Genomic DNA, 27,364 nt, shown 5'->3' with positions numbered 1-27,364 from the left:
CCCGGGAGGGGAGGCAGAGGCTGCCGTGAGAGGTCGCACCACTGCACTCCAGCCTGGGCGACAGAGCAAGACTTCATCTCCAAAAAAAAAAGGCATATTTAGTACCAATGGCAAAGAAAGATGGATCATTTTTGTCTAAGACATAACTAAGTCAAAATCTGGTAAGAAATGTCAATCTTCATCATTTAAAATGTCCTTATCCCAAACTTACTCATTTGTAAATAAAGTAAAGCTAACAGTCTGCTAAATGAAATGTAAATTGGTAAGGCCCTTTAAAACAATTTTACGACATGTATTCCAGAAACAAAAATACTCATTCCTTTTCTGACTCAGTAATTTGGGCTTCTAGTCAAAAGAAAATAAAATCTACATAAAATACTATATGCATAAACATGTTCATACACATGTCCAGCATAGTTTCAGTTTATATTGAAAAGTTGGAAACAACATAAATGTCTAATAATAGAATGTAAATTGAACATTTTATGGCCACTAAAAGGAACCTCAAGCTTTCCATTTGGGATGATTTTTCTTCTATCTGAATTGCGTCCCTTAGAATCTCCTTCTGTTGGTGGTAAATGCTCTTCAATTTCTGTTTGAAAATGTCTGTATTTTGCTGTCATTCCTGACAGTTTTATTGGGTATGCCATTTCAAAGCTGACAGCTATTTTCTCTCAGAATATAGAAGACAGCATTCCAATGTCCTCTGGCTTCTGTTGTTGCTGCTGGGAAATCAGCTGCCAGACTAAAGAAACATGTTTTTATAGCAATCTGTTGTTGCTCTCCAGTTGCTTTTAAGGCCCTGTCTTTAGCCTTCTGCAATTTCACTGATTTGTCAGGGATGATTTTATTTATCTTCCTTGGGGTTCATTGGACTTCTGCCACTTGAAGATTATCTTTTATCAGTTCTGAAAAACTCCCAGTAATTTCTATTTGACCACTGCCTCACTCCTCCATTCACACTTATTTCCTCTGTAATCCAATTAGAGGTATGCTACAACCCTTCACTTCAACTTTTATGTCTCAACCTTTCTTTCATATGCATATTGTCTCTTTAGCTCTCTCTGGTGCATTGTAGATAATATCTTCAATGCTATCTTCCAGTTCACACATTATCCCTTTAGCTGTGCCAATCTGTTTCTTTACTTGCTCACTGAGCTTTTGATTTCAGCTAATTTTTTATTACTAGAAGTTCTGTTTTTGTTGACATCTTTATCTGCCTAATCATGTTTTGGAGATCCTTAATTCATGCTCCTATTTCAATCTTTCATTTCTTCAAACATATTAACCAAACTTACTGGAATTACTAAGGGAAAATATAAATTTTCTATAGTCTCTATAGGTCACTGTCTCTTGTTCCTGCTGGATCTTACTCACTGTGCCACAGTTTATGTGTGATTTGTGATTTTTTTTTTTTAACTGTGATCTCATGTGCCTTGGAATCTTAATCTGTAGAATTTTGAATCCTGGGGTTGCAGGTACATTTCCTCCTAACAGGATGATCTGACAGACTTTGCAAGGCACCCACGGGCACTACCAAACAGAAACCACTTTAACAATCCTTGTTATAAATTCTCTGTGAAGATCTTCATCTCCATACATCCCCTCCCCACTGCCAAGGTGGAAACATCCTACTCTCTGCTTCATGAAGGAGAGGGGCCTTCTTTCAGTCCCCTTTCCTTCTTGGCAAGGCCCTAAGCATTGTTTCCTGCGACCCATGAGTCTACCAAAAGGGAAGTTTAAAGCCATCCAGTGTGGACAGATTCCACCAGACCCGCTTTAAAGGTAGCTAACATCTGCCTTCTTCATTTTTAGCCTGCTGCCAGCCAATAATTTTGTTTTGTTTTGTTTTGATTGGAGATGAGATGAAGTCTCGCTCTGTTGCCAGACTGGAGTGCAGTGGTGCAATCACAACTCACTGCAACCTTCACCTCCCGGGTTCAAGCGATTCTCCTGCCTCAGCCTCCCAAGTAGCTGGGACTACGTGTGTGCACCACCACACCCAGCTAATTTTTGTATTTTTAGTAGACACTGGGTTTCACCATCTTGGCCAGAATCATCTGGATCTCTTGACCTCGTGATCCACCTGCCTTGGCCTCCCAAAGTGCTGGGATTACAGGTGTAAGTCACCACACCTGACCCAACAATGTATTTTTAAAGAATTATTATAACTTTTTTTTTTTTTTTGAGAAAGAGTTTCACTCTTGTCACCCAGGTTGGAGTGCAATGGTGCAATCTTGACTCACTGCAACCTCCACTTCCCAGGTTCAAGTGATTCTCTTGTCTCAGCCTCCCAAGCAGCTGGGATTACAGGTGCCCGCCCCCATGCCCAGCTAATGTGTTTTTAGTAGAAATGAGGTTTTGCCATGTTGGCCAGGCTGGTCTTGAACTCCTGACCTCAGGTGATCCACCCGCCTCAGCCTCCCAAAGTGCTGGGATTACAGGCATGAGTCATCACGCCAGGCCTAAAAACATTTTTAAAAGACATCCCTTTATTCAGCACTTTTTTCTCAGCAGCAGGGTCATCCGTGTCATCATCCACACCGCCTCACCGCAAGAAATGGAAGTGCTAACTCTACTCAATGTCTCTCATCTGTTTTCTCTTCTGCACTGCTACTGCCTCCAAGGCAGGTCCTTAACACTTACCTCGATTACTTCTATAAGCTCTTAACTGATCTCACTCCATTTCCCACCTTGCTGTGGAGGACACGTTCCAAATGTAAGTCTCAATATATCATCTTCCAGTTTAAAATCCCTTAATGGCTTTCTTCTGATGCCTACAGTATAAATTCAAGTCTTTATGATCCGGAAAGCCTCAGCTTATTTCTCTGCCTTTGCCTTTCTTCTTCCTCATCCTACACAGTTTACTACAGTCAAACAAAATTACATGCTCACAATGCCCTCCTGCTCTTCATCTTCCCTCATCTAGTTCTCGCATGCAGAAATCACTGGAAGTGTTACTTTGTTGATTTCTACACTAACCTACCACAAATACCCTTTTTTTTTTTTGGAAATTAGAGAAAAACAATTGCCTTTCAGTTGGGATCTGCGTATATACGCTGATTTAAGTTACAAAAGACCAGGAAGGTTTTTCCTTTAAAAGAGCTTCATACATTACTCAAATTTAAGAAACATTCTTAGACTTTTCTTTCTCCTCCAAGTGAAAATTCCCTCAGTTAACCAAAAAGACCTATAGTTCCTTCTAGCTAATACCACTTCTATCCACCCTTTTCTACGTCTACTGCTACGGTCTTAGTTCAAGCCCTCAACATATCTTACGTGAATTACTGGATCTCACTCCTCTTCGCCCCTTTTGATACATAGTCATCCCTCCGGTGTCCATGGGGAATTGCTTCTATGAATGCCCAAGTATACCAAAATTTGAGAATGCTCAAGTTCTTCATATAAAATGGTACAGTATTTGCAAACAATCTACACTTTAAATCATCTCTAGATTACTTATAGCACCTAATACAACGTAAACGCTGTTACACTGTACCTGATACACTGTAAACAGTTGTTACATTATACATTTATTGTACCTAATACATATACCTATGTTTTGTGCCTAATACAATGTGTAACAATAGTGCTATTCCATTGTACCTAATACAATGTAAACAGTTGTTACATTGTATACTATAGAGAATGACAAACAGAAAAGTCTCTACTGTTCAGTAGAGATGCAACAATGTTTTCTTTTTCCCTGAATATTTTGTTTCCTTTTTTTTTTTTTTAAAGACAGAATCTCTGTTGCCCAAGCTGGAGTGCAATGGTGCAATCTCCACTCACTGCAAACCTCCGTCTCCTGGTTTAAGTGATCCTTCTGCCTCAGCCTTCCAAGTAGCTCAGATAACAGGCATCCACCACCATACCTGGCTAATATTTGTATTTTTAGTAGAAAGGGGTTTTGCCATGTTGGCCAGGCTGGTCTTGACTCCTAACCTCAGGTAATCTGCCCACCTCCCAAAGTGCTGGGATTACAGGCATGCACCACTGAACCCAGCCTTTTCCCTGAATATTTTCAATACATAGGCTAAAGTCACCAATATGGAACCCACGGATATGGAGAGCCGGATATGCCTTCAACACTGCAAAATAATGTAAGTTTGATTGTCTGTCTCCCTATTTCAAGTCCAGTGTTGCTGATTGGAAAAATTTTAATCCCTCTTAAGCTGCATACAAGATTTGTTCCTTACCTCTCCCATTTTATATCCCTCTACTCTCATCTCACTTCTATACCATTCCCTTCAGCCAGGCAGTTCCTTGGTAGGACTATATAAAGCCCTATCTTTACATGATTTGGATAGTGGTTGGGACAACAGATCAAATGCCCACCTTTCTGTTATGGTCTGAACATTTCCCCTCCCTCCTCACTCTGAAGCAGGAACAAATATATACTTTTCCATCAACTCATAATCTCTACCCTTGTCTCTGCTAGCTCTTCTGTCTCTCAAACCTGAAACACTGACTCAGCTGGGTGGGGTGGCTCATGCCTGTAATCCCAGCACTTTGGGAGGCCAAGGCGGGCAGATCACCTGAGGTCAGGAGTTTTGAGACCTGCCTGACCAACACTGTGAAACCCCGTCTACACTAAAAATACAAAAAATTAGCCTGGCATGGTGGCACATGCATGTAATCCCAGCTACTCGGCAGGCTGAGGTAGGAGAATCACTTGAACATGGGAGGCGGAGGTTGTGGTGAGCCGATCACATCATTGCACTCCAGCCTGGCCAACAAGAGCAAAACTCCATCTCAAAAAAAAAAAAAAAAAAAAAACACCTCACTCAACTATTGCAGATCTCACTTTCTTCATCCCAGTTACTCCTTCCTAAGTTCTCGGTAGAGCTAAACCAAAAGTTCTTAAGTTGTAGTAAACACAGATTTAACATTCTAACCATCAGAAAACACACCTTTTAAAAAAACGAAATCTCAAAATGAAAACACAAATGCAACTTTTTGAAGGAAAGGGTAAGTTCAAATATCCCAATAGCCAACCTTATGTTAAGTAAATACAAATTCCTGGGGCAAAACAGCACAAATTTAATTAATAATTTCAAGACACATATACTTTCATATTCTTACAAAACCTGAGGCTTTGCTTCAGTGTTTCCCTAGTAACACTGTCTCCAGTTATACTGTGTTCTATCATCATACTTCTTAAATGCTAGTCTATGAAAGTTCAAGTGACTACCGTACTCTACTGTTTTAATTCAGACAGCAGCTGAAAATTAAAGGTTTCTTACAGCAAGAGTACTTATGGCTGCCTGTTCTAGCAGATAGGCACCATCTGTTAACGTGCGTCCCAATGAACCCTAGGCTCTCAAGGTATGGACCAACCTTTCTTTTTAGAGAATTAAGTGATCAAGTTTGTTTTATTTTGGCTCTTGTATAAGTGCTCATACTACACTAAAGTACCACAAGAAAGGAGAACACACTTATGGTGAAGTGAAACTCACTGCTGCCGTAACAGCTACGAAGGCTGGCTATTTCACTCACAAATTTATCTGCTCATAGAAAATTCAACTTATGCTAGGCGTGGTGGCTCAAGCCTGTAATCCCAGCACTTTGGGACGCTGAGGTGGGCAGATCACAAGGTCAGGAGTTCGAGACCAGTCTGGCCAATATGGTGAGATGCCCCCCCACACCCCGTCTCTACTCAAAATACAAAAATTAGCTGGGCGTGGTGGCAGGCGTCTATAGTCCCAGTTGCTACTCAGGAGGCTGAGGCAGGAAACTACCTTGAACCCAGAAAGTAGAGGCTGCAGTGAGCCGAGATCTCGCCACTGCAATCCAGCCTAAGCAACAAAGCAAAACTGTCTCAAAAAAAAAAAAAAAAAAAAAAAGGAAATTCAACTTAAAAATGCCATTGCATACAAACATTTTTGCCATCCTTTCTATCACCTTTCATCTACCAGAACTCCAATGCCACTTCCAGGGGAACCATTTAGAGAATCTGTGGGTTCTGATGAGAACCAGAACCTGTGAAGTCAATCAATCCTCAAGCAAGCAGGCCTGTCAACCATTTACTCTGCCTACCCCAAACGTCTTTTCCTAAGAAAAGAGGCCTATTTTTTTTTCCACGTTATGCTGCCTAAAATACTTCCAATTCAGAGATTAATTTGGGTAAACAAACATTCTAGTTAAAAATATGAACACTTACTGGAGTTAAGGATGTATCAATCATTTCACAATATAAATTAATTCAATCATATTGCCTTCTCTTTAAAGCCAGTAACAATAAATTTAGAGTTGATATATAGAGAGAAAGGGCGTTGATTTAGAAGAAAAGGGGGCATATGTAGCTCTAGTGTCACAAGTGCCTTTTTGGGGAGAGGTAAGAAAGGCCTGGGCTGGGCAGGGTACCTCACATTTGTAATCCCGAGGTGGGTGGATCACAAGGTCAGGAGTTCGAGACCAGCCTGGCCAATGTGATGAAACCCCATCTCTACTTAAAAAAATAATAATAATAAAGATAAATTAGCTGGGCATAGTGGCAGGCACCTGTAGTCCCAGCTGCTCGGGAGGCTGAGGCAGAAGAATTGCTTGAACCTGGGAGGTGGAGGATGCAGTGAGCCAAGACTGCACCACTGCACTGCAGCCTAGGCAGCAGAGCAACACTCCATCTCAAAAAAAAAAAAAAAAGAAGAAAGAAAGAAGCCTGTAGTACCATATGAGGGCAACTTAGGGCATGAAAAAACGTTGAACACCTGGAGATACAGACACAGCAAGAAGTTAAAATAAATGTATTAAAATTTTGCCTCTGCCCTGTCTTATGCCCAGTAACAAAGAGAAAACATTATTCATATTCCCGTCCGTATTCATGTTAAGGAGTACAGAACAGACATTATGTAATAAGAGCCTAGAAACGACTCAGATAAACCTTGGTTTGAATCCTACTTCTGTCATTCACTAGTATGACTCTGAGTAAGTTACTACTTTCTCTAGGCATCAGTTTCCTCAGTTATAAAATGGGGATTTATCAACTTCATGAAGTGCTTCTGTGAATTATGAGAATTTGCTGGGCATGGTGGCTCACACCTGTAATCCCAACACTTTGGAGGACCAAGGTAGACAGACTGCTTGAGCTCACAAGCTTGAGAATAGCCTGGGTAACATGGTATAAAAATCCCATTTCTACAAAAAATAAAAAGATTAGCCAGGTGTGGTGGCATGTTCCTGTCGTCCCAGCTACTCAGGAGGCAGAGGTGAGAAGACTGATTAAGTCCAAGAGTTTGAAGCTGCTGTAAGCTGTAATCATAGCACTGCAACCTGGGTGACACAGCAAAATCCTGTCTTTAAAAAAAAAAAAAAATCACATTAAAGAACTTGGGACACCTTTTAATTATCAGTTATCTATTAATAAAGACTGGCCAGGTACATTTGTAATCCCACCACTTTGGGAGGCGGAGGCAGGTGGATCACCTGAGGTCAGGAGTTCAATACCAGCCTGAACAACATGTGAAACCCAGTCTCTACTAAAAATACAAAATTAGCTGGGTTTGATGGTGGGAGCCTATAATCCCAACTACTCAGGAGGCTGGGGGGGGGGGGAGAATTGCTGGAACCCAGGAGGCAGAAGTTGCTGTGAGCAGAGAGAGGGAAGGAGCAGGGGAGGGAAGAAAGGAGGAAGGAAGGGAAAAAAGACTGTCCTAAGTTTATAGTACTCTATATGTACACAAATGACATGGAAGTATAAAGTGTGAATATGCATAGCTTATGGGGAAATGTTTTTGACAGTGAACAGGCAGAGAAAGACATCTCACTTTTCTTTTTCTCACTAATCTGATGCTATGAACATGTGTCTCACTCAAGTTAAACACTCATTTTTTTAAAAAGCAGTACAATGAAGACACCGAAAAAACTATTACCCTAGAAAAAAGTGAATGGTATGCATAGAGAACAAAATGATACATGAAAGGGATCTGTTTCAAAGACGTCCATACCAGGGCTCCAGTGTGACTGAGAAACAGTGAGCTGACAAAGGCAGTGGAAAACTAAGTAGTAGTAAGCATTCCAAAATGTCTAAGACCCACAGGTCTACAGAACTTAATGTTAAAAGAGAATGATTAAAAGTATTCTACAGAGAACGACTTTATAACACACACAAAATAAAACTATAGTAAAGGAAATAACACCTATAATATCTGGGGGCAGATGATGTCAACACTCAGGGTCCAGAGTTAGAGGATGATGGGGAAAGACTATTTTGCCACCCTATCTACAATCATTTAATGCGAGAACCGAATCTTTAGGGAGCATATTCCTGAGATGGTGCTCCCATACCACTGGTAACAATCTGAGGTTGGGTGTGGTGGCTCATGCCTGTAGTCCCAGCACTTTTGGAGGCCGAAGTGCACAGATCACTTGAGGCCAGGAGTTGGAGACCAGCCTGGCCAATATGGCAAAACCCTCTCTCTACTAAAAATAACCCAAATTAGCCAGGAGTGGTGGTGGGCATCTGTAGTCCCAGCTACTGGGAAGGCCGAGGTGGAAGAGTCACTTGAACCCAGGAGGTATAGGCTGCAGTGAGCCAAGATCACACCACTGCACTTCAGCCTGGGCTACAGAGCAAGACTCTATCTCTAAACAAATAAATAAATAATCTGACAGGATGACTTCCGTATTTGGAGTCTGTCAGGATAGTGACCTGCACGAGCTTTCCAAAAAAGGTGGGCCAGGTGTGGTGGCTCACGCCTGTAATCCCAGCACTTTGGGAGGCCTAGGCAAGCAGATCATGAGGTCAAGAGATCAAGACCATCCTGGCCAACATGGTGAAACCCCATGTCTTCTAAATATACAAAAATTAGCTGGGCATGGTGGTGCGCGCCTGTAGTACCAGCTACTCAGGAAGCTGAGGCTGAAGGCAAGAGAATGGCTTGAACCTGGGAGGCGGAGGTTGCAGCAAGCCAGATCACGCCATTACACTCCAGCCTGGTGACAGAGCGCGACTCCAACTAAAAAAAAAAAAAGTGCCTCTACACGTGCAGATTTTAAAAAAAGGAAGTACATGCTAAATGTTGGTAAGTCTGAACAAAGGTAGTGCTAGAAAGAAGTCCATGAAGCAAAGTACACCACTCACTTTCTTAAATAAAGCCAAGCTAAGCCATCTGTCCCTGTATAATCAGTCATTCTTAGTGTATCACTTAGCGAATCACTTTAGAAACAGGAGCTAAGTGAAAGATAATTCAAGGTTCCAGTGGTTCTTACTGTCTAAGCATTAGAGGCATTCAGTAACAGGAGAGACCATTTTTGGTGTTTCATGCCTGGGGAGTCAGGGACACTATTTCGTGGAGAGAAGCCAGGGGTGATGTGGTGGACTGAAAAATGTCCCCCAAAAGACCGCTCAGACCTTCATTTCAGTCTCTGGCCTCCAGCACCATAACAGAATCAATGTGTGTTAAACCACACAATCTGCGGTAATTTGTCAGCAGTCAAAGCATTAATACAAGTGTTAAACTTCTGGAATGGATGGAACAGTCCTACTGTGATTGCCAATAACACTACCACTGAGCTACACGGAGGAATATGAAGAAGGTTAACTGGAAGGGAAGAGAAAAGGAAGGAGGACTACATGATATAAGGGAAGGAACAGTAATAAACAAGCTGAGTGAAGTTACACATTTTACCTGCACACCCCAGTGGTACTTAACAATTTCTGATGGATAAGCTGTAAAGAATTTGGACTTCTTTCTTACTACAGTTAGAAGAACATATCTTTTTTTTTAAAGAGTGGGTAATAAAACAAGTTTGACAAGTTTACAGAGTTAAATTATTTGCAAACTTGTTTAAAACGGGCTTACTGAGGCCAGGCTCAGTGGCTCACGTCTGTGATTCTAGCACTTTGGGAGGCCAAGGCCAGTGGATCACCTGAGGCCAGGAGTTCAAGACCAGCCTGACCAATATGGCAAAACCCTGTCTCTACTCTAAGTACAAAAAAAATTAGCTGGGCATGGTGATACATGCCTGTAATCCTAGCTACTGGGGAGGCTGAGACAGGAGAGTTGTTTGACCCCACGAGACAGAGATTGTAGTGAGCCAAAATCGTGCCTTTGCACTGCAGCCTGGGGACAGGGCAAGACTCCATCTCAAAAAAAAAGGGGGCAGTGGGTGAAGGGGCTTATTTTGAGGCTCCCAATATTGTAGGTAGCAGCAGGGTAGCTTAATCTAATCCAGACATCTATACTCCATAGCAAGAGTTCTAATTTTGTTTCTCACCACCTAAACCCCCTTCTAAAACATCCTTTTATCTGTCCTTTTCCACATCTGTTTTACACTTGCTAATTAATGGCACCAAAGGCCATTACTTAACCCAGCTAAGGCACACAACTTATGAGTGGCCATTTTCATGCTGCTATCTCTTAGTTTATACACTAATGCATATTAAACACTACTTTCAGTGCCAAAAGAAGGATAGTGATAATCTCTTTACTACCGTCAAGAGACCAAAGTATAGCAGTCACAAAGATTTTTGAAAACAGTAATAATAATATGGCTCACGCCTGTAATCCCAGCACTTTGGGAGGAAGAGGAGGGTAGAATCACGAGGTCAGGAGAGGAGATCAAGACCAGCCTGGCCAAGATGATGAAACCCTGTCTCTACTAAAAATACAAAAATCAACCAGGTGGGGTGGCAAGTGCCTATAATCCCAGCTTCTTGGGAGGCTGAGGCAGGAGAACTGCTTGAACCCAGGGGGCAGAGGTTGCTGTGAGCCGAGATAGCGCCACTGCACTCCAGCCTGGGCGACAGAGTGAGACTCCATTTTTTATATATATATATATATATATATATATATATATATGTATCAATCCCTCTGCAGAAATGATAGGGACAAGAAGTTACTTTTTGGTTCTGCATTTTCCTCGGCAATAATACCAAAGTAAGCTAAACTATTTACCAAGGATATGGGAGTGGATGACAGTTGTGAGAAATAAGCTGAAATTTTAACCCTCATCAGTCTCTAATCCTGGAGCTGTTCAGATTTCAAATATTGAAAACATTTTTCAATGCATACAAAAAAAAACAAACCTGAGTACAGAGAAATCAAATTAGTAAGTGAGAGGACACATAAGGCAAATACTCTTAGTTCAAACAAGGAAACAATGACAAGGGAAGTGGTGATAACGGTGGAAAATGCATGGGCCCAGGAGCAAAGACGCCAGAGTTCTAGTCCCTGCTCCCCCACTGCCTAGACCAGTGCCACCCAAATGGGAGTCTTCAGGCCAGTCGTCTCTTACGAGTCTGTGACAAGATAAAAATCCAAGTTTCAGTCAAAGTACTCAGAAACTTTTATAGCAATCTGATAGAGTGAGTTTATGCCTGTCAAATCTAATCATTAAAAGTTGAAGCTTGAAAGATTTATGGATAGTAAGTTATCACATGAAAAATGCTCCGTATCATTAGTCATTTGAGAAATGCAAATTGAGACCACAATGACATACCGTTACACATTTATTGAAATGGCTTTAAAAAATGGGCTGGATGGACCGAGCGTGGTGGCTCACGCCTGTAATCCAAGCACTTTGGAGGCCAAGGCGGGCGAATCACCTGCGGTCGGGAGTTCAAGATCAGCCTGGCCAACATGGTGAAACACTGTCTTTGGTAAAAATACAAAAATTAGCCAGGTGTGGTCGTGTGTGCCTATAGTCTCAGCTACTTGGGAGGCTAAGGCAGACGCTGCAGTGGGCAGAAATACACCACTGCACTACAGCCTGGATGACAGTGCAGGAGTCCATTTAAAAAAAAAGCCAGTGATGGAGGCTCACACCTGTAATCCCAGCACTCTGGAAGTCCAAGGCAGGAGTCTGAGACCAGCCTGGGCAGCATAGGGAGACCTCATCTATATAGAAAATAAAAAGTTAGCTGGGCATGGTGGTGTGTGCTTGTGTCCCAGCTACTCAGGAGGCTGAGGCAGGAGGATCCCTTGATCCCAGGAGCTTGAGGCTGCAGTGAGCTACGATAACACTGCTGCACTGTACCCGGGGCAAGACAGTGAGATCTTGTCTCAAAAAAAAAGACAACTAAAAATACCAAATGCTGACAAGAATGCAGAACAACTGGAATTGTCTTTTATTATTTATTTATTTTTTGAGACAAAGTCTCACTCTGTCACCCAGGCTGGACTGCAATGGTGCAGTCTCAGCTCACTGCAACCTCCACCTCCTGGGTTCCAGCAATTCTCCTGCCTTGGCCTCCTGAGAAGCTTGGATTACAGGCACCCACCACCATACCCAGCTAATTTTTGTATTTTTAGGAGATGGGGTTCCACCATATTGGTCAGGCTGGTCTCAAACTCCTGACCTTGTGATCCACCTGACTGAGCCTCCCAAAGTGCTAGGATTGCAGGCGTGAGCCACCACACCCGGCCAGGGGTCTCACTTTGTTGTCCAGGCTGGTGTCAAACTCCTGGTCTCCAGCAATCCTCCTGCATCGGCCTCTCTAAGTCACTATACTTTCCAAAGTCACTTTGGAAAGTTGCTATACTGAAAAGTATATTATTTGTCAGTTTCTTAGAAAGTTTATATAACTATTATTATATGATCCAATAAACACACTCCTAGGTATTTATCAAAAGATATTCACACACTTGTACACTAATGTTTATTTTTGGCAGCTTTATTTATAATGTCCCCAAACTGGAAATTGTCCTTCATGTGATAACTGCATAAACAAAGCACAGTATAACCATACAATGGTATACTACTCCCCAATAAATAGGAAGGAACTACTAACCATGACAACATGAATGAATCTCAAATGTAATAGTCTAAGAGCAAGAAGCCAGACTCAAAAACGCTACATACTGTGATTCCACTTACATGGCATTCTGGAAAACAGGAGACTAAAAACAGATTAGGCTATAGGCAGCCCAGCCCGCCAAGTCCTTGCCTGGCTGCACGCCAGCCTGACCAAGCCATAGCCAGAGGACACCACAGTGCAGCCTAGTGGGACCTGTCACCACCTGGTCTGGGGATCATCTCTACCACAAGGATCTGAGATACAGCTGCCCTGGGGAGGGAGGAAGGCCAGGCACGTGGGCTAAACTGGCAGGCCACTGCAATTCATAAATGTTTTCACGCCAGCAAACATTTACTGAGCATTGACCATGTACAAGAACACTGGCAACAAGCCCTCCAAACAAGCTGGTCCCTGGAGGAGCATGTGGACAGGGCCTGTGTGGGCCAGTGGACCCTCTCTGGAGCTGCAGGGTCAGTGATCCCACTGGAATGGGTGGAGCTGCCTCCCCTCACCAGCTCCAGACTGTGGCCTGGCCACTGTGCCTCTTCCTGGCTGTGATGGGCCTTGGGGTACTTGTTCCCTTCCTGCCTGACCATCAGGTGCCGGCTGGCTTCACTGCATCCTTGAGAAACTGTGGAGCTGGGACATGGAAGAGCGGGGACATGGCAGAAGCTGAAAACTCAGCTCAGAGCCTCAGGAAACACAGGGTGGGGCACAGCAGGACAGTTCCAGTCTTGGAGACCAGTTGCTTACCTGCCTGGCCTCCAACCCCCATCTGACTTACCACCTGACAGGGTGAGTGGATAAACCCGAAGTACCTCAGAGCACCTAAAGTCCTGCACAGATGTGAATTTTTATTTTTTCCTGAGACAGAGTCTCACTCCGTTGCCCAGGCTGGAGTGCAGTGGCATGACCTCAGCTCACTGCAATCTCTGCCTCCTGGGTTCAAGAGATTCTCCAGCTTCAGGCTCCTGAGTACCTGGGATTGTAGGCCCTGCCACCATGACCAGCTGATTTTTGTATTTTTAGTAGAGACAAGTTTTCGCCATGTTGGCCAGGCTGGTCTCAAACTCCTGACCTCGTGATCCACCCTCCTTGACCTCCCAAAGTGCTGTAATTACAGGAGTGGACCACCGTGCCCAGTGACATATATGAATTTTATCAACTCCTAAGATTCTGAGGTACCAGAGGGACAGAAGAAGAGAGCCGTCTTGAAGTTAAATTGGATTAGCTAAACAAAGGAAAAATCAGGGAGTAATTATTCCATTTACCAAATAATTTTCACTTTTTTTTATTATTACTTTTTTGAGACAGTGTCACACTCTTCTTGCCCAGGCTAGAGTGCAATGCTGCAATCTCAGCTCACTGCAACCTCTGCCTCCTCCAGTGATTCTCCTGCCTCAGCCTCCCAAGTAGTGGGGATTACAGGTGCCCGCCACCATACTCGACTAATTTTTTTGTAGATTTTAGTAGAGACGGTTTCACTGTATTGGACAGACTGGACTCGAACTCCTGACCTCATGATCCATCCGCCTCGGCCTCCCAAAGTGCTGGAATTACAGGCATGAGCCCTTGCACCTGGCCACTCCTGATGTTTTAAGTGCCATCATATTCTCCTGGTCTTCCCCCTACATCTTTGGTTTTTACTGAGGCTTCTCTGCACTTCCTTCTTTGCAGTCCCCTAGATGTTGATGTTCCTTCAGCACAGGATCCTGGAGTCACTGTTTCTCACACTACACTCTCCTGCAAGATGCCATACTTTCTCTTTTCCTAATTTTTTTTTTTTTTTTTTTTAAGAGACAAGGTCTCTCTCTGTCACCCAGGCTGGAGTGTAGTGACACCAGCATAGCTCATTGCAGCCTCAAAGTTTTGGGCTCAGGCAATCTTCCCAAGTCAACCTCCCAAGCAACGAGGATTACAGGCATGCACCACCAGGCCCAGTTAATTTTTTTACTTTTTTTAAAAAACGAGGTTTTTGCTATGTTGCCCAAGCTGGTCTTGAACTTCTGGCCTCTCAAGCAATCCTTCCACCTTGGCCTCCCAAAGTACAGGGATTACAGGTGTGAGACACTGGGCCTCACCTTATCCATTTTTGTAACTTTAACACCTTATCCATCAATATGACAGATTTCTCACTCCTCCTTCTAGCCCCAAATACTCATCTGCTTGAACAGCTCCATTTGGAAGTCCCATTAGCCACAGCTTAACTCATTCAAAATTGAACCAACCAACTTTTCACCACACTTCTGCTGCTATTCCATACCTGCATAAATAGCACTGTTACATACCAAGATGTCCAAAACAGAACCCCAAGCTTCATTTTGACTTTGATTTCTTCCCACATCTTCCAGAGTCCGCTTCTCTGCTGCTAACATTTTTTCCGGATACTACTATCTATCTCTCTTGGGTTCATACAATAGCCTTCTACTGATCTCTGTGGCTACCTCTTCTCCACTACAGCCAAATAACTCTTAAAAAAAAAAAAAAAAAAAAAAAAGGCAAGCCAAATCAGATGTAACTCCTTTTTTTTTTTTGAGACGGAGTTTTGCTGTCGTAACCCTGACTGGAGTGCAATGGCGCGATCTCAGCTCACCGCAACCTCTGCCTCCTGGGTTCAGGCAATTCTCCTGCCTCAGCCTCCCGAGTAGCTGGGGTTACAGGCAGGCGCCACCATGCCCAGCTAATTTTTGTATTTTTAGTAGAGACGGGGTTTCACCTTGTTGACCAGGATGGTCTTGATCTCTTGACCTCGTGATCCACCTGCCTTGGCCTCCCAAAGTGCTGTTATTACAGGCGTGAGCCACCGCGCCCAGCTGTAACTCCTTTTTTAATAAACTTTTTTAATGAAAACTGTACCTGTACACGTCAAAGAAAATAAATAAATTTTTAATGTATTTTGTAGAGATCGGATCTCACTACATTGCCCAGGCTGATCTCAATCTCCTGGCCTTAAGGTATCCTCCCACCCCAGCCTCCCAAAGTGCAGGAATTATAGTGTAAGCCACAGTGACTGGTCTCACTTCTCTCATTAAAACCCTTGACTCCCCATTATTCTCGGAATAAAGACAAGATTTTTTTCTTTTTGGAGGTGGAGTCTCACTCTGTCACCCAGGCTGGAGTTCACTGGTGTGATCTCAGCTCACTGCAATCTCCACCTCCCGGGTTCAAGCAATTCTCCTGCCTCAGCCTCCCGAGTAGCTGGGACTACAGGCGCATGCTGCCACCTGGCTAATTTTTTTTTGTATTTTTAGTAGAGACAGGGTTTCGCTGTATTGCCCAAGCTGGTTTCGAACCCCTGAGCTCAGGCAATTCGCCCACCTCAGCCTCCCAAAGTGTTAGGATTACAAGCATGAGCCACTGTGCCCGGCCAAAGCCAAGATTTTTTTTAACATGGCTTACAAGGCCCACTCCAACCTCCCATTTCTCTCTTGAGTTCCATTTGTTGCGCTACTGTGCTTTATTCATTTGGAGTTACCAACTCCCTAAACCTACTGTCTCCGCTCTCATCTCTGTATTTATGTCTGTCCAATTCTCCTCCAAGTCTCTGCACAGGTACGTACCTTCTGCCAGAAACATGTCTCTTCCAGATTTTAGATAAAACATTATTTCTTCAGGAAGCCTTTGGTGACCTCCCTTTTTTGTGCTCCCATTCTCTCACTGTATTCTGTACCTATCCCTGTCAGCCTTTAAGCTTCCTGAGGACAAACACCATGCCTTGGTCAAAGTTGTACCCTTAAGATGTGAAGCATGCCTGGCAGTCTATCAGCAAATAATGGGCGGGGCAGGGTGGCTCACGCCTGTAATCCCAGTACTTTGGGAGGCCAAGGTGGACAGATCATCTAAGGCCAAGAGTTTGAGACGAGCCTGGCCAAACAAGGGGAAACCCCATCTCCATTAAAAATACAAAAATTTAGCCGGGCATGGTGGCTCGCGTCTGTGGTCCCAGCTGCTCTGGAGGCTGAGGTGGGAGAATGGCTTGAACTGGGGAGGTGGAGGTTGCAGTGAGCTGAGATCTCACCACTGCACTGCAGCCTGTATGATGGCAAGACTTCATCTCAAAAAAAATCTGAAACTTCGTTATCACCTATTGAAACTATTCTTAAAATTCCTGAAGTTTTCTCTTAACATCTAGAATATTCCAACCATGTTTTCAGACAGAGAGAACTAAAGCACATTTTAATATTAACCCAAGAGAAAGGAAATGTTCTATATAAAGAATATGAATGGAAATTGGCCACAATGCCAACTATTACAAACATGACAGTTCCTAATTTTTATAATAAATATGCACTCATTCAACAATTTGAGAGAAAGATTAAGGTCTCGTCTACAACTGAGGTTCTATAATTTTCTGAAGTATGTAATTGCCACTCTGCACGGAGCTCTATGAAACTCTGTACCAATAGCCTCTTATACTCTTTTCAGCCTCCACCTTCTGTGCCCTTACATTTGTCCTTACCTTCTGATTGCTAGTTTATTTTTCATCTGTTCTATAGTGTCCATGCGTCCCTCACCTTCACTCCATGAATTGTTCTGATTACACATGTGCACTGTGGTAGATGTCAGTCCAAAGTTGGTGCTAATGGAATACTGCCATGGCTCAAAACATTTTTACATTCATTCATTCATTCATTTTTGAAGTCTCACTCTGTTGCCCAGGCTGGAGTGCAGTGGTGCAATATCGGCTCACTGCAATCTCCGTCTCCTGGGTTCACGAGATTCTCTTGCCTCAGCCTCCTGAGTAGCTGGGACTACAGACGTGCACCACCATGCCCACCTAATTTTCGTTTTTCGGAGAGATAGGGTTTCACCATGCTCGCCAAGCTGGTCTCAAACACCTGACCTCCAGTGATCTGCCTGCCTCAGCCTCCCAAAGTGTTGGGATTACAGGTGTGAGCCATCACACCTGACTTCAAAACATTTTTAAAAATTGCTCCTTCAGAATAGATCCAGCCACATATTTTCTCTTCATCTTTTGAGAACTGATATGACTTCTGACAGTGTCCAACAAAGCTAACTAATTCAAAGCCATGTATAATAAATAGCAGGGGAGATCAAACAGTAGTATTGTAAAATGTGGAATGACAATAGAAGCAACAAGACTGATTTTCTTATGTAACTTTAAATGACACCGAAAGCATCAGTGGGGCTGGGCGCAATGGCTCATGCCTGTAATCCCAGCACTCTGGGAGGTCGAGGTGGGCAGATCACTTGAGGTCAGTTCGAGACAAGCTTGGACAACATGGTCAAACTCCATCTCTATTAAAAATACAAAACTTAGCTGGGCATGGTGACTTGAGCCTATAATCCCAGCTACTCAAGAGGCTGAGGCAGGAGAATTGCTTGAACCTGGGAAGCAGAGGCAGCAGTGAGCTGAGATCACGTCACTGCCCTCCAGCCTACGTGACAAAGCGAAATTCTGTCTCAAAAGCAAGCATCAATGGTAAACCATAATATATACATACAGCTTCCCAATGAATGTGGTTACTTCAAAGGACATAACTTCTCTTGGACCCCTGCTTACCAGTTTGCCCATATGCAAAAAATGTTTATGACATAATATTAAGTGAAAATTTCAGTATGTTAGCTGGGCATGGTGGCACATGCCTGTAGTCCTAACTGCTCTGGAGGCGGAGGCAGGAGGATCACTTGAGCCCAGGCAGTAAAGGATGCATTGAGCTATGATTGTGCCACTGTACTCCAGCCTGGGTGACAGAATAAGAGTGTCTTTAAAAAAAAACAAAATCTCAGAAATTGTATCATCTACTATGATAGATCAAATACTATCATCTACAATGTAAACATAAGTATATAAACAATAAGTGGAAGTTAATATGTAAAATAAATATTGCTGCTGTGAGAGGAAGGATTAGTTTTTTCCCTTTTATCAAAAGTATTTCAGCCAAGCACAGTCGCCCTCACCTGTAATCCCAGGACTTGGGAGGCCAAGGTGGGTAGACTGCTTGAGCCCAGGAGTTGGAGACCAGTGTGGGCAATAAAGTCTCTAAAAAAATACAAAAAGTTACCCTAGAGGCTGAGGTGGGAGGATCACCCAAGCCCAAGAGGAGGAGGCTGCAGTGAGCCGTGATCACACCACTGCACACCAGTCTGGGTGACAGTTAAGACCCTGTCTGTCTAAAGAAAAAAAAAAGTATGATATTCTTTTTAATAATCTCTTTTTTAAAATCAGCCATTACTAAACCAGGCACAGTGATGTGCACGTGTAACCCCAGCTACTGGGATGGCTGAGGCAAGTGGATGGCTGAGCCCAGAAGTTGGAGAACAGCCTGGGCAACAAAGAGACTTCCATCTCTTAAAAAAAATAAAAATAAAAAATCAGTCATTATTTCACACTCAGTAAATCACAGAGAGATCTGTCCTATTCAGTAAAAAATAAGACTGTTCTAAAATCTTTCAATTTTCCCTACTATTTCTAAATGCCAAAAAAAAGGTAAGACATTTATTTTTATTTTTTTATTTTTCTTATTTTTGCTCCTGTCTGAGGAGTAAGGACTCACATTTTTGATGATGCATTTGTTTTTACAAGAATGTTGGGCTTCCAAGTAAAGCCTTTTTGAAATCAGAGCATAAGCTATTAACATCACTACAATTCATCCAGCAATGAATAAATATCAAATGCCTTTTAATCATAAACACTATGATTTAAACATACGTGGAGAGAACCTCAAAAATTTCTTTTTAGGACATGTAAAAAAGCAAAAAGAATTCATCTGTTTCTAATGGTTAATCACTACCTTATAAAAAGAATCCCCAAAATTATCAATAGAAATTCACAATATTTCAAGAACAACTAAGGTATTTTCCCTTCTGTAGATTTTCAAATACCACTGTCTACTGATTGAGGGACTCCAACTTGATTCAGCAATCAAGCTGTGTAGACTAACAGAAACAGAATTAAAGCAATTAAGTGAGTCAAATCTCATCACATTTTGGTTTTTGTGTATACCTAACAAAATGTTGCAACAGAAGAAGTGGGGTTAAACCAATCAGAGTTCCTGAAGAGTAGTAATTAGCCTAAGAAACTGAAAGACGCAGTTTCGCTCCTGTTGTCCAGGCTGGAGTGAAGTGGTGCAATCTCAGCTCACTGAAACCTCTGCTTCCCTGGTTCAAGCATTTCTCCTGCCTCAGCCCCTGCCCCCCCCGCCCCCCCCCAGTATCTGGAATTACATGCATGAGACACCATGCTGAGCTAATTTTGTATTTTTAGTAGACAGAGTTTCTCCATGTTGGTCAAGCTGGTCTCAAACTCCTGACCTCAGGTGATCCACCCCACTCGGCCTCCCAAAGTGCTGGGATTACAGGCATGAGCCACCCTGCCCAGCCAAGAAACTAAAAATTAATTAAGTGGCTTTTAGGGCTGGGTGTGGTGGTTCACATCTGTAATCCTACCACTTTGGGAGGCTGAGGTGAGTGGATCATTTGAGGTCAGGAATTCGAGACCAGCCAGGCCAACATGAAACGCTGCCTCTACTAAAAAATACAAAAATTACCTGGGTCTGGTGGCACACGCCTGTAGTTCCAGCTACCCAGGAGGCTAATAAGACAGGAGAATCGCTTGAACTCGGGAGGTGGAGGTTGCAGTGAGCCAAGATCATGCCACTGCGCTCCAGCCTGGTGACGGAGCAAGACTGTTTCAAACTAACAGCAGCAACAACTAAAAGAAGTGGCTTTTATCTCTTTCTTTATATTTTTTTGGGGGGGTGGGGGGAAGAGATGGTCTTGCTCTCTTGCCAGGGATGGAATGCAGTGGCCTCCATCAAGGCTGTTTGCAGCCTTGAACTCCTAGGCTCAAACAATCCTCCCACCTCAGCCTCCCCAGCAGCTGGAACTACAGGTCAGTGCCACTACATCCAGCTCTTTTTTTTTTGTTTTGAAAGATGGGGTTTCACCATGATGACCAGGCTGATTTGGAACTCCTGACCTCAGGTGATCCACCTACCTCAGCCTCCCACAGTGCTAGGATTACAGGTGTGAGCCACCGAGCCAGGCTCTTCAGCTCTTTTTTTTTTTTTCCTGTAGAGATGGGGTCTATGTTTTGCCCAGGCTGGTCTCCAACTCCAGGCCTCAAGTGAATTTCCAGCCCTATCTCCCCAAAGTACTGGGATTACAGGCATGAGGCTCCATGCCAGGCCCAAGTGACATCATAAACCACCTCTAGGAAATCTAGAGAAAGGACTAATAATGATATCCACTTCTCAGATTTACTGCAAAGATTTTCTATATAAGCATAATGCAGCAACACTAATTTATATACACAATAATCTTCTCCACAGCAATGATTTGTTAGAGATTAGGAAATCTTTTATATATTTAATATAATTATCTAATCCTGGCCGGGCATGGTGGCTCACGCCTGTAATCCCAGCACTCTGGGAGGCCGAGGTAGGTGGATCATGAGGTCAGGAGTTCAAGACCAGTCTAGCCAATATGGTGAAACCCCGTCTCTAATAAAAATACAAAAAATTGGCTGGGCGTGGTAATATGCGCCTGTAGTCCCAGCTGCTCGGGAGGCTGAGGCAGGAGAACTGCCTGAACCCGGGAGGCGGAGGTTGCAGTGAGACGAGATCGCACCACTGCACTCCAGCCTGTGCGACAGAGCAAGACTCTGTCTCAATAAACGAATAAATAAATGAATAAATAAATAATCCAATCCTTTTTATCTTCAATATGATAACCCAATCACAAAGTTTAAAAATAATATGACTCCTCACCCCAATTTTATTACAAATTTTACGTCACTAACTTTGACCTGATGTTCCATGCCCACAAGCTAGATAACAACGCACGAAACATGCCGCTATCATTGCAAAGCAAAAAATAAAACCAGCTTTAATAATAAAACGGTAACTCGTATACAGCCTGCGGTAGTTAAAACAATATAAAATTTTACTTAACCAGATCTTACGTTAAATTCTAAGAACATTAACAGTGGAAACAAATTCTGCATCTAACAAATCACAAAATATAGATCCGCGGAGACAACTACCATTCTGACCTCCTTCCAAAATGACAAACTAGAACGGCGAAATTACACTCAGGCACATGGAGTACTCTTCTCTCAAATCACTCCACTGAGAACTTCATCATTTGCTCCGCCCTCTAATAACTCATGCAAGAAAAGTTCAGCACCCTCCGAGAGAAACAAGACAGAGAATTCACAGGATGGCTCAGGGCCTTTCCTCCAGGCGGTAAGACGATCTGCCCGTGCCCTTCGCAGGGGTCCACAGGGAGAGAACCACCTAGGCCCAGGGTTTCGGGGGTTCTGACACCCAGAAACAGATTTTCTCTCTCAAAGTTTCTGCCGCCATCCCTATCTTATCGGCAGGAGGCCCCGGCGCCATCGTCTCCGTCTTTATGATTTTATTATGGGGAGGTGGGAAACGCCACCCAGGATTCCTCCAGGCCTCCCCTATCCAGCGTGGGGGTTCCCCCTCATTCTTCCCTCAAAGCCTCCGTCCCTCAGGTCCTCCCCAGCACCCCCCGCTTTGGCGGCCTAACCCCCGGGAAGGGCACAGGCACTGCCGAACCCACCGGCCTCGCGGTGAAGGCGGGAGGGCCCGAACCCGCCAGGGCCATGGCGATGGCTCCGAGGGGCCCGGAGAGGGGAAGGGCAGGCCGGGGACCGGGGCAGAACGACCTGGCCGGGAAGAAAGGGAAAGGGGTGAAGAGATGCGCCGCACCCCAGGGCTGCACAGAGAAGGGAGGATGGTGAGGGGAGGAGGAGGGCGGTGGCCCGGGTGCGGCCCCCCACTCCCCCCGCCCCGGGTCCCCGGGCCGGCGGGGGCGGACGGGCTCGGTCCATTCCCAGGTCTGGGCAGGCGGGGGGGCTGGGGGAGCTCCCTCCACACTACTAGGAGACCCAGAACGAGGGTGTCGGGGGTGCGGGGGGCCGTCTCCCGCCTGAACCCCGAGACCCCCCAACGCCGTCGTCGCCTCTTCCTCGGGAAGGACCGCAGCTGCGGGTAAAGCCCGAAGGCGGAATGCGTGAAGGTAAGGGGGAGCCCGGGGCAGACCCGCCGCCCGCTCGGGACCCCACTCCCCACCTTCCGGTAACCGCGTCTCTTACCGGTGATGGCGGTGAACTGTTGAATTAACCCCTTCAGCGCCGACGACGCCGCGGAGCCCCCGTGGGCAGCCATCTTACCGCCGCCGCCGCCGCCGCCGAACAACAACACAGACACACACGGACCGCCCTCCCCCACTTCGCCGCGCGCCGTGCGCAGACGCACTGGCCGCCCCAAGCCCCGCCCCCGCCGACCGCGCAGGCGCATTTTCTCTCCGGGCCGGCGCGCCGCCCGCTCTCCGGTTGGCTGCCGGGTTGCCGCCTGTCCGGTGGCCGCTGCTCCCTGCGTCCTTCGGCCGCTGCCGGCGCCTCAGCTCCGGGCTCCAGGGCCAGCCTCGCAGGCGCGGGCTCCATTCCTAGATTCCGAGGGCAGCCTGGGCCTCCGCGGACAGCTGGCGTTTCGGCTTCGCGGGCCTCACTGACAGAGCCGACTGCCGTGACAGTGTCGTTTCTTTTTCGCAGTCCCACCGCGCTGTGTTAGGTTCCTGCAGGTCCCAGCAAAATACAAATCCGACGTCCTGGCTTCGAAGCGACTCCCGTCCCGGCTCCCCAGCCTCTAAACTCATGGCTCCGCTCACCGACCGTGGCGAGTGAAACGCCAGAAGTGAAATTCCAGAACCCTTCACGCCAAAGAGCAGGGTGGACACGCGGTAGGTTTTGATGGCGATTGTTTAGTTGCTTTCCGTCAATAAATTGGCCAGTACGTCTCCCCTTAGGGTGTTACTCAGACCCTAAGACGTGTCATTTGTATAAAAACAGACGATGTATATGCGGTAGAGGAAAGAAAACACGGGGAAAGTGTCCTCAAAACGCCAGAGAGGAGAAGGACTGGGCACTTTCCTTAGAGTTTCTTCTGTTTTTATTTTATTTATTTTTGAGACGGAGTTTCGCTCTTGTTACCCAGGCTGGAGTGCAATGGCGTGATCTCGGCTCACCGCAACCTCCGCCTCCTGGGTTCAGGCAATTCTCCTGCCTCAGCCTCCTGAGTAGCTGGGATTACAGGCACGTGCCACCATGCCCAGCTAATTTTTTTTTTTTTTTTTTTTTGTATTTTTAGTAGAGACGGGGTTTCCCCTTGTTGACCAAGATGGTCTCGATCTCTTGACCTCGTGATCCACCCGCCTCGGCCTCCCAAAGTGCTGGGATTACAGGCGTGAGCCACCGCACCCGGCCCTTCTCTTTTAATTTTTGAACAAACATTACTGGCCTGGCGCGGCGACTCATGACTGTAATCCCAGCACTTTGGGAGGCCGAGGTGGGAGGATCGCTTGAGGCCAGCAGTTTGAGACCAGACTGGGAAATATATCAAGACTCTACGAAAAAAAAAAAGAAAATGAAAAAAAAGATTTCGAAAAAAGAAAATGTATTAGTGTGTTACTTGAATAATATTAACTATTTTGTAAAACAATTACATGAGTGGGGTGAACTCAAATCGAATGTCCCCCCACCTTGCCAACAAAGTTACAAGAGATTCCGTGTGATTCTGTTTGTTTTCGCCTCCCACCTTCCGACTTCCACGTATTTTGCATCTTCATAGGAAAATGGTCCACTAAGAGATGGGACAAGTTACCTGGAGAATTGACACATCCTGAGTAAATATGCTATTTGGGAGAATTAAGAAATAGCCATGTCAAATCAAGGGCTGTAGTTTTTGTTTTGTTTTGACAGGGAATCTCACTGTTGCCCAGGCTGGAGTGCAATGGCATGATCCCAGCTCACTGCAACCTCCACTGCCTCCTGGGTTCAGGCGACTCTCCTGTCTCAGCCTCCCGAATAGCAGGGATTACAGGCATGTGCCATCAAGCCCAGCTAAGTTTTGCATTTTTAGAAGAGACAGGGTTTCACCATGTTGGCTAGGCTGGTCTCGAACTCCAAACCTCAAGTGATCCACCTGCCTCAGCCTCTCAAAGTGCTGGGATTAAAAGCGTGAGCCACCAGGCCTAGCCAGGCTGTATTTTGAAGAAGCCGTGATTGATGAAAAAGAAAGCTGACTCTTTGGGAGTGCTGGGATTACAGGCCTGAGCCACTGCACCCGGCTCCATAGTCTTATAATCCAGATTTAATGATGTGATTTTTAGATTAACAGTGCAGGAAAAGATGATAAAGGCTGTAGCATCCACAATTCTTCAGGAATTAAAAAAGAAGGCCCAGCTCTGTGGCTAACACCTGTAATCCAGCACTTTGGGCCAAGGCCAGTGGATCATGATGTCAGGAGTTCGAGACCAGCCTAGCCAAGATGGTGAAACCCCGTCTCTACTAAAAATACAATAATTAGCTGGGCATGGTCATGCACACCTGTAGTCCCAGCTATTCAGGAGGCTGAGGCAGGAGAATCGCTTGAACCCAGGAGGCAGAGGTTGTGGTGAGCCAAGATTGCGCCCTTGCACTCCAGCCTGGGTAGCAGAGCAAGACTCCATCTCAAAAAAAAAAAAAGCAGTGACCTTCTGTCAAGGGACATAAGCAGCTTGAGGCAATCTCAGAAAGGAGCCCAGGGAAATGAATACCCTGACCTCCATCTCCTCTTCCGTCTCCTGCCTGGAATCCTCACTGGTCAAACCCAAATGGAAGACAGAGGGCACAGCAAGCAAGCAGCCCCTTGAAGTAGCTCCTACAGGCAGCCCCAGTGGCAGACAGCAGGATGGAAAAGAGGAAGTTGATGGGCACAAATTTAAAACAGAATGATCATAGAAATGCATTTCAAAACTTGTGGAGCCTTTTAGTTTGAGTCTTTTTTTGTTTTGCTTTGTTTTTTTTGAGACAGTGTCTGTTTGTCCTCCAGACTGGAGGGCAGTGGTGAGAGCCTGGCTCACTCCAGCCTCTGCCCCTGGGTTCAAGTGATTCTCCTGCCTGAGCCTCCCAAGTAGCTGGGAGTACAAGTGCATGTCACCATGCCCAGCTAAGTTTTGTAATTTTAGAGGAGACAGGGTTTCACCATGTTGACCAGGCTGATCTCGAACTCCTGACATCAAATGATCCACCTGTAATCCCGGCTACTCGGGATTCGGCCTCCCAAACTGCTGGGATTACAGGGGTGAGCCATGGAGCCTGGCCCAAAACTTGTGGAGTTTTAACAGAAGCTAAAGGAAAATATATAACCTTAACTGATTAGGTTAGAGAAGAAGACTGGAAACTAAGCAGTTCAGCATTTAATCCAGAGGTTAATAAAGGAACGACGCAGCAAACCTAGGGAAATATGACAGGAAAAACATGAAAAAAAATGATGAAGAGCAGAAATCGATAAAATAGAATACAAAATACAGAAGAGAGGATCCATGAAATCAATGCTGGTTCTCTGAAATAACAATATTTAAAACCTTTGACAGCCTGGGCGTGTTGGCCCACGCCTGTAATCTCAGCAATTTGGGAGGCGCAGGCGGGTGGATCACCTGAGGCCAGAAGTTAGACCATACTAAACACTTGTTAACCAAAAAAAAAAAAGTTTGAGACCAGCCTGATCAACATGGTGAAACCCCATCTCTACTAAAAATACAAAAATTAGCTGGGCGTGGTGGTGGTTGCCTGTAATCCCAGCTACTCAGGAGGCTGAGGCAGGAGAATCACTTGAACCCAGGAGGTGGAGGTTGTGGTGAGCCGAGATCATGCCATTGCACTCCAGCCTGGGTGACTGAGTGAGACTCCATCTCAATACTTAAATAAATAAATGTAAAAATAGGCTGGGTACAGTAGCTCACGCCTGTAATCCCAACACTTCGGGAGGCCGAGGCAGGCAGATCACCTGAGGTCAGGAGTTTGAGACCAGCCTGACCAACGTGATGAAACCCCATCTCTACAAAAACACAAAAATTGGCTGGGCATGATGGTACATGCCTATAATCCCAGCTGCTTGGGAGGCTGAGGCAGGAGAATCTCCCGAACCCAGGAGGCAGAGGTTGCAGTGAGCCAAGATCGCACCATTGCACTTCAGCCTGGGCAACAGAGCAAGACTCCATCTCAAATAAATAAATAAATAAAACCTTTGACAGATTAAGAAAAAGGAGAAAGACACAAACAATATTATGAAAAAAAGACATAGATACAGCAGTGGTTTGAAAAAGAGAATATTATGAACAATTTCATGCTGATGAATTAGAAAATAAATAAATGACGGTTTCCTAGAAAAATAACCAAATGGGACTCAACTATGTGTAGACTCATGACCATTAACAATATTAAATTTGGCCGGGCGCGGTGGCTCACGCCTATAATCCCAGCACTTTGGGAGGCCAAGGTGGGTGGACCACGAGGTCAAGAGATTGAGACCATCCTGGTCAACAAGGTAAAACCCCGTCTCTACTAAAAATACAAAAATTAGCTGGGCATGGTGGCGCGTGCCTGTAATCCCAGCTACTCAGAAGGCTGAGGCAGGAGAATTGCCTGAACCCAGGAGGTGGAGGTTGCGGTGAGCCGAGATCGCGCCATTGCACTCCAGCCTGGGTAACAACAGCAAAACTCCATCTCAAAAAAAAAAAATTAAATCTGCCATACAGATAACCAGACCTCAGTGAGTTTACAGGAGATAGCTACCAAAAAAGTTAAGAAAC

At 44.9% G+C, this 27,364-nt stretch overlaps 1 protein-coding gene and 1 pseudogene across 4 annotated transcripts in view; one reads left to right on the top strand and one right to left on the bottom strand.

Annotated features, from left to right (window-relative positions):
• Positions 1 to 22,930, bottom strand: part of UBXN7 (UBX domain protein 7) — a 73,372-nt gene extending 50,442 nt beyond the window's left edge. For 2 of the 3 annotated variants that reach the window (XM_054247060.2, XM_035278803.3), the window contains exon 1: positions 22,827 to 22,930. Coding sequence is in view for 1 of the 3 variants with exons in the window: in XM_035278803.3 (XP_035134694.1) it covers positions 22,827 to 22,899 (73 nt within the window). In the remaining 2 variants the exon portion in view is untranslated. Of the gene's footprint in view, positions 1 to 22,291; positions 22,514 to 22,826 lie in introns of those variants that run through there. The other variant, XM_054247061.2, reaches the window with a different exon arrangement.
• Positions 21,895 to 27,364, top strand: part of LOC103788924 (uncharacterized) — a 28,915-nt pseudogene continuing 23,445 nt past the window's right edge. The window contains exon 1 of the transcript XR_013528789.1: positions 21,895 to 23,473. The product of XR_013528789.1 is annotated as an uncharacterized LOC103788924 (transcript). The remainder of the gene's footprint in view (positions 23,474 to 27,364) is intronic.

This window comes from Callithrix jacchus, chromosome 17 (genome assembly GCF_049354715.1).
Source record: "Callithrix jacchus isolate 240 chromosome 17, calJac240_pri, whole genome shotgun sequence".
NCBI classification, from domain to species: domain Eukaryota; kingdom Metazoa; phylum Chordata; class Mammalia; order Primates; family Cebidae; genus Callithrix; species Callithrix jacchus.
This window is presented reverse-complemented; position numbering and strand designations above follow the sequence as displayed.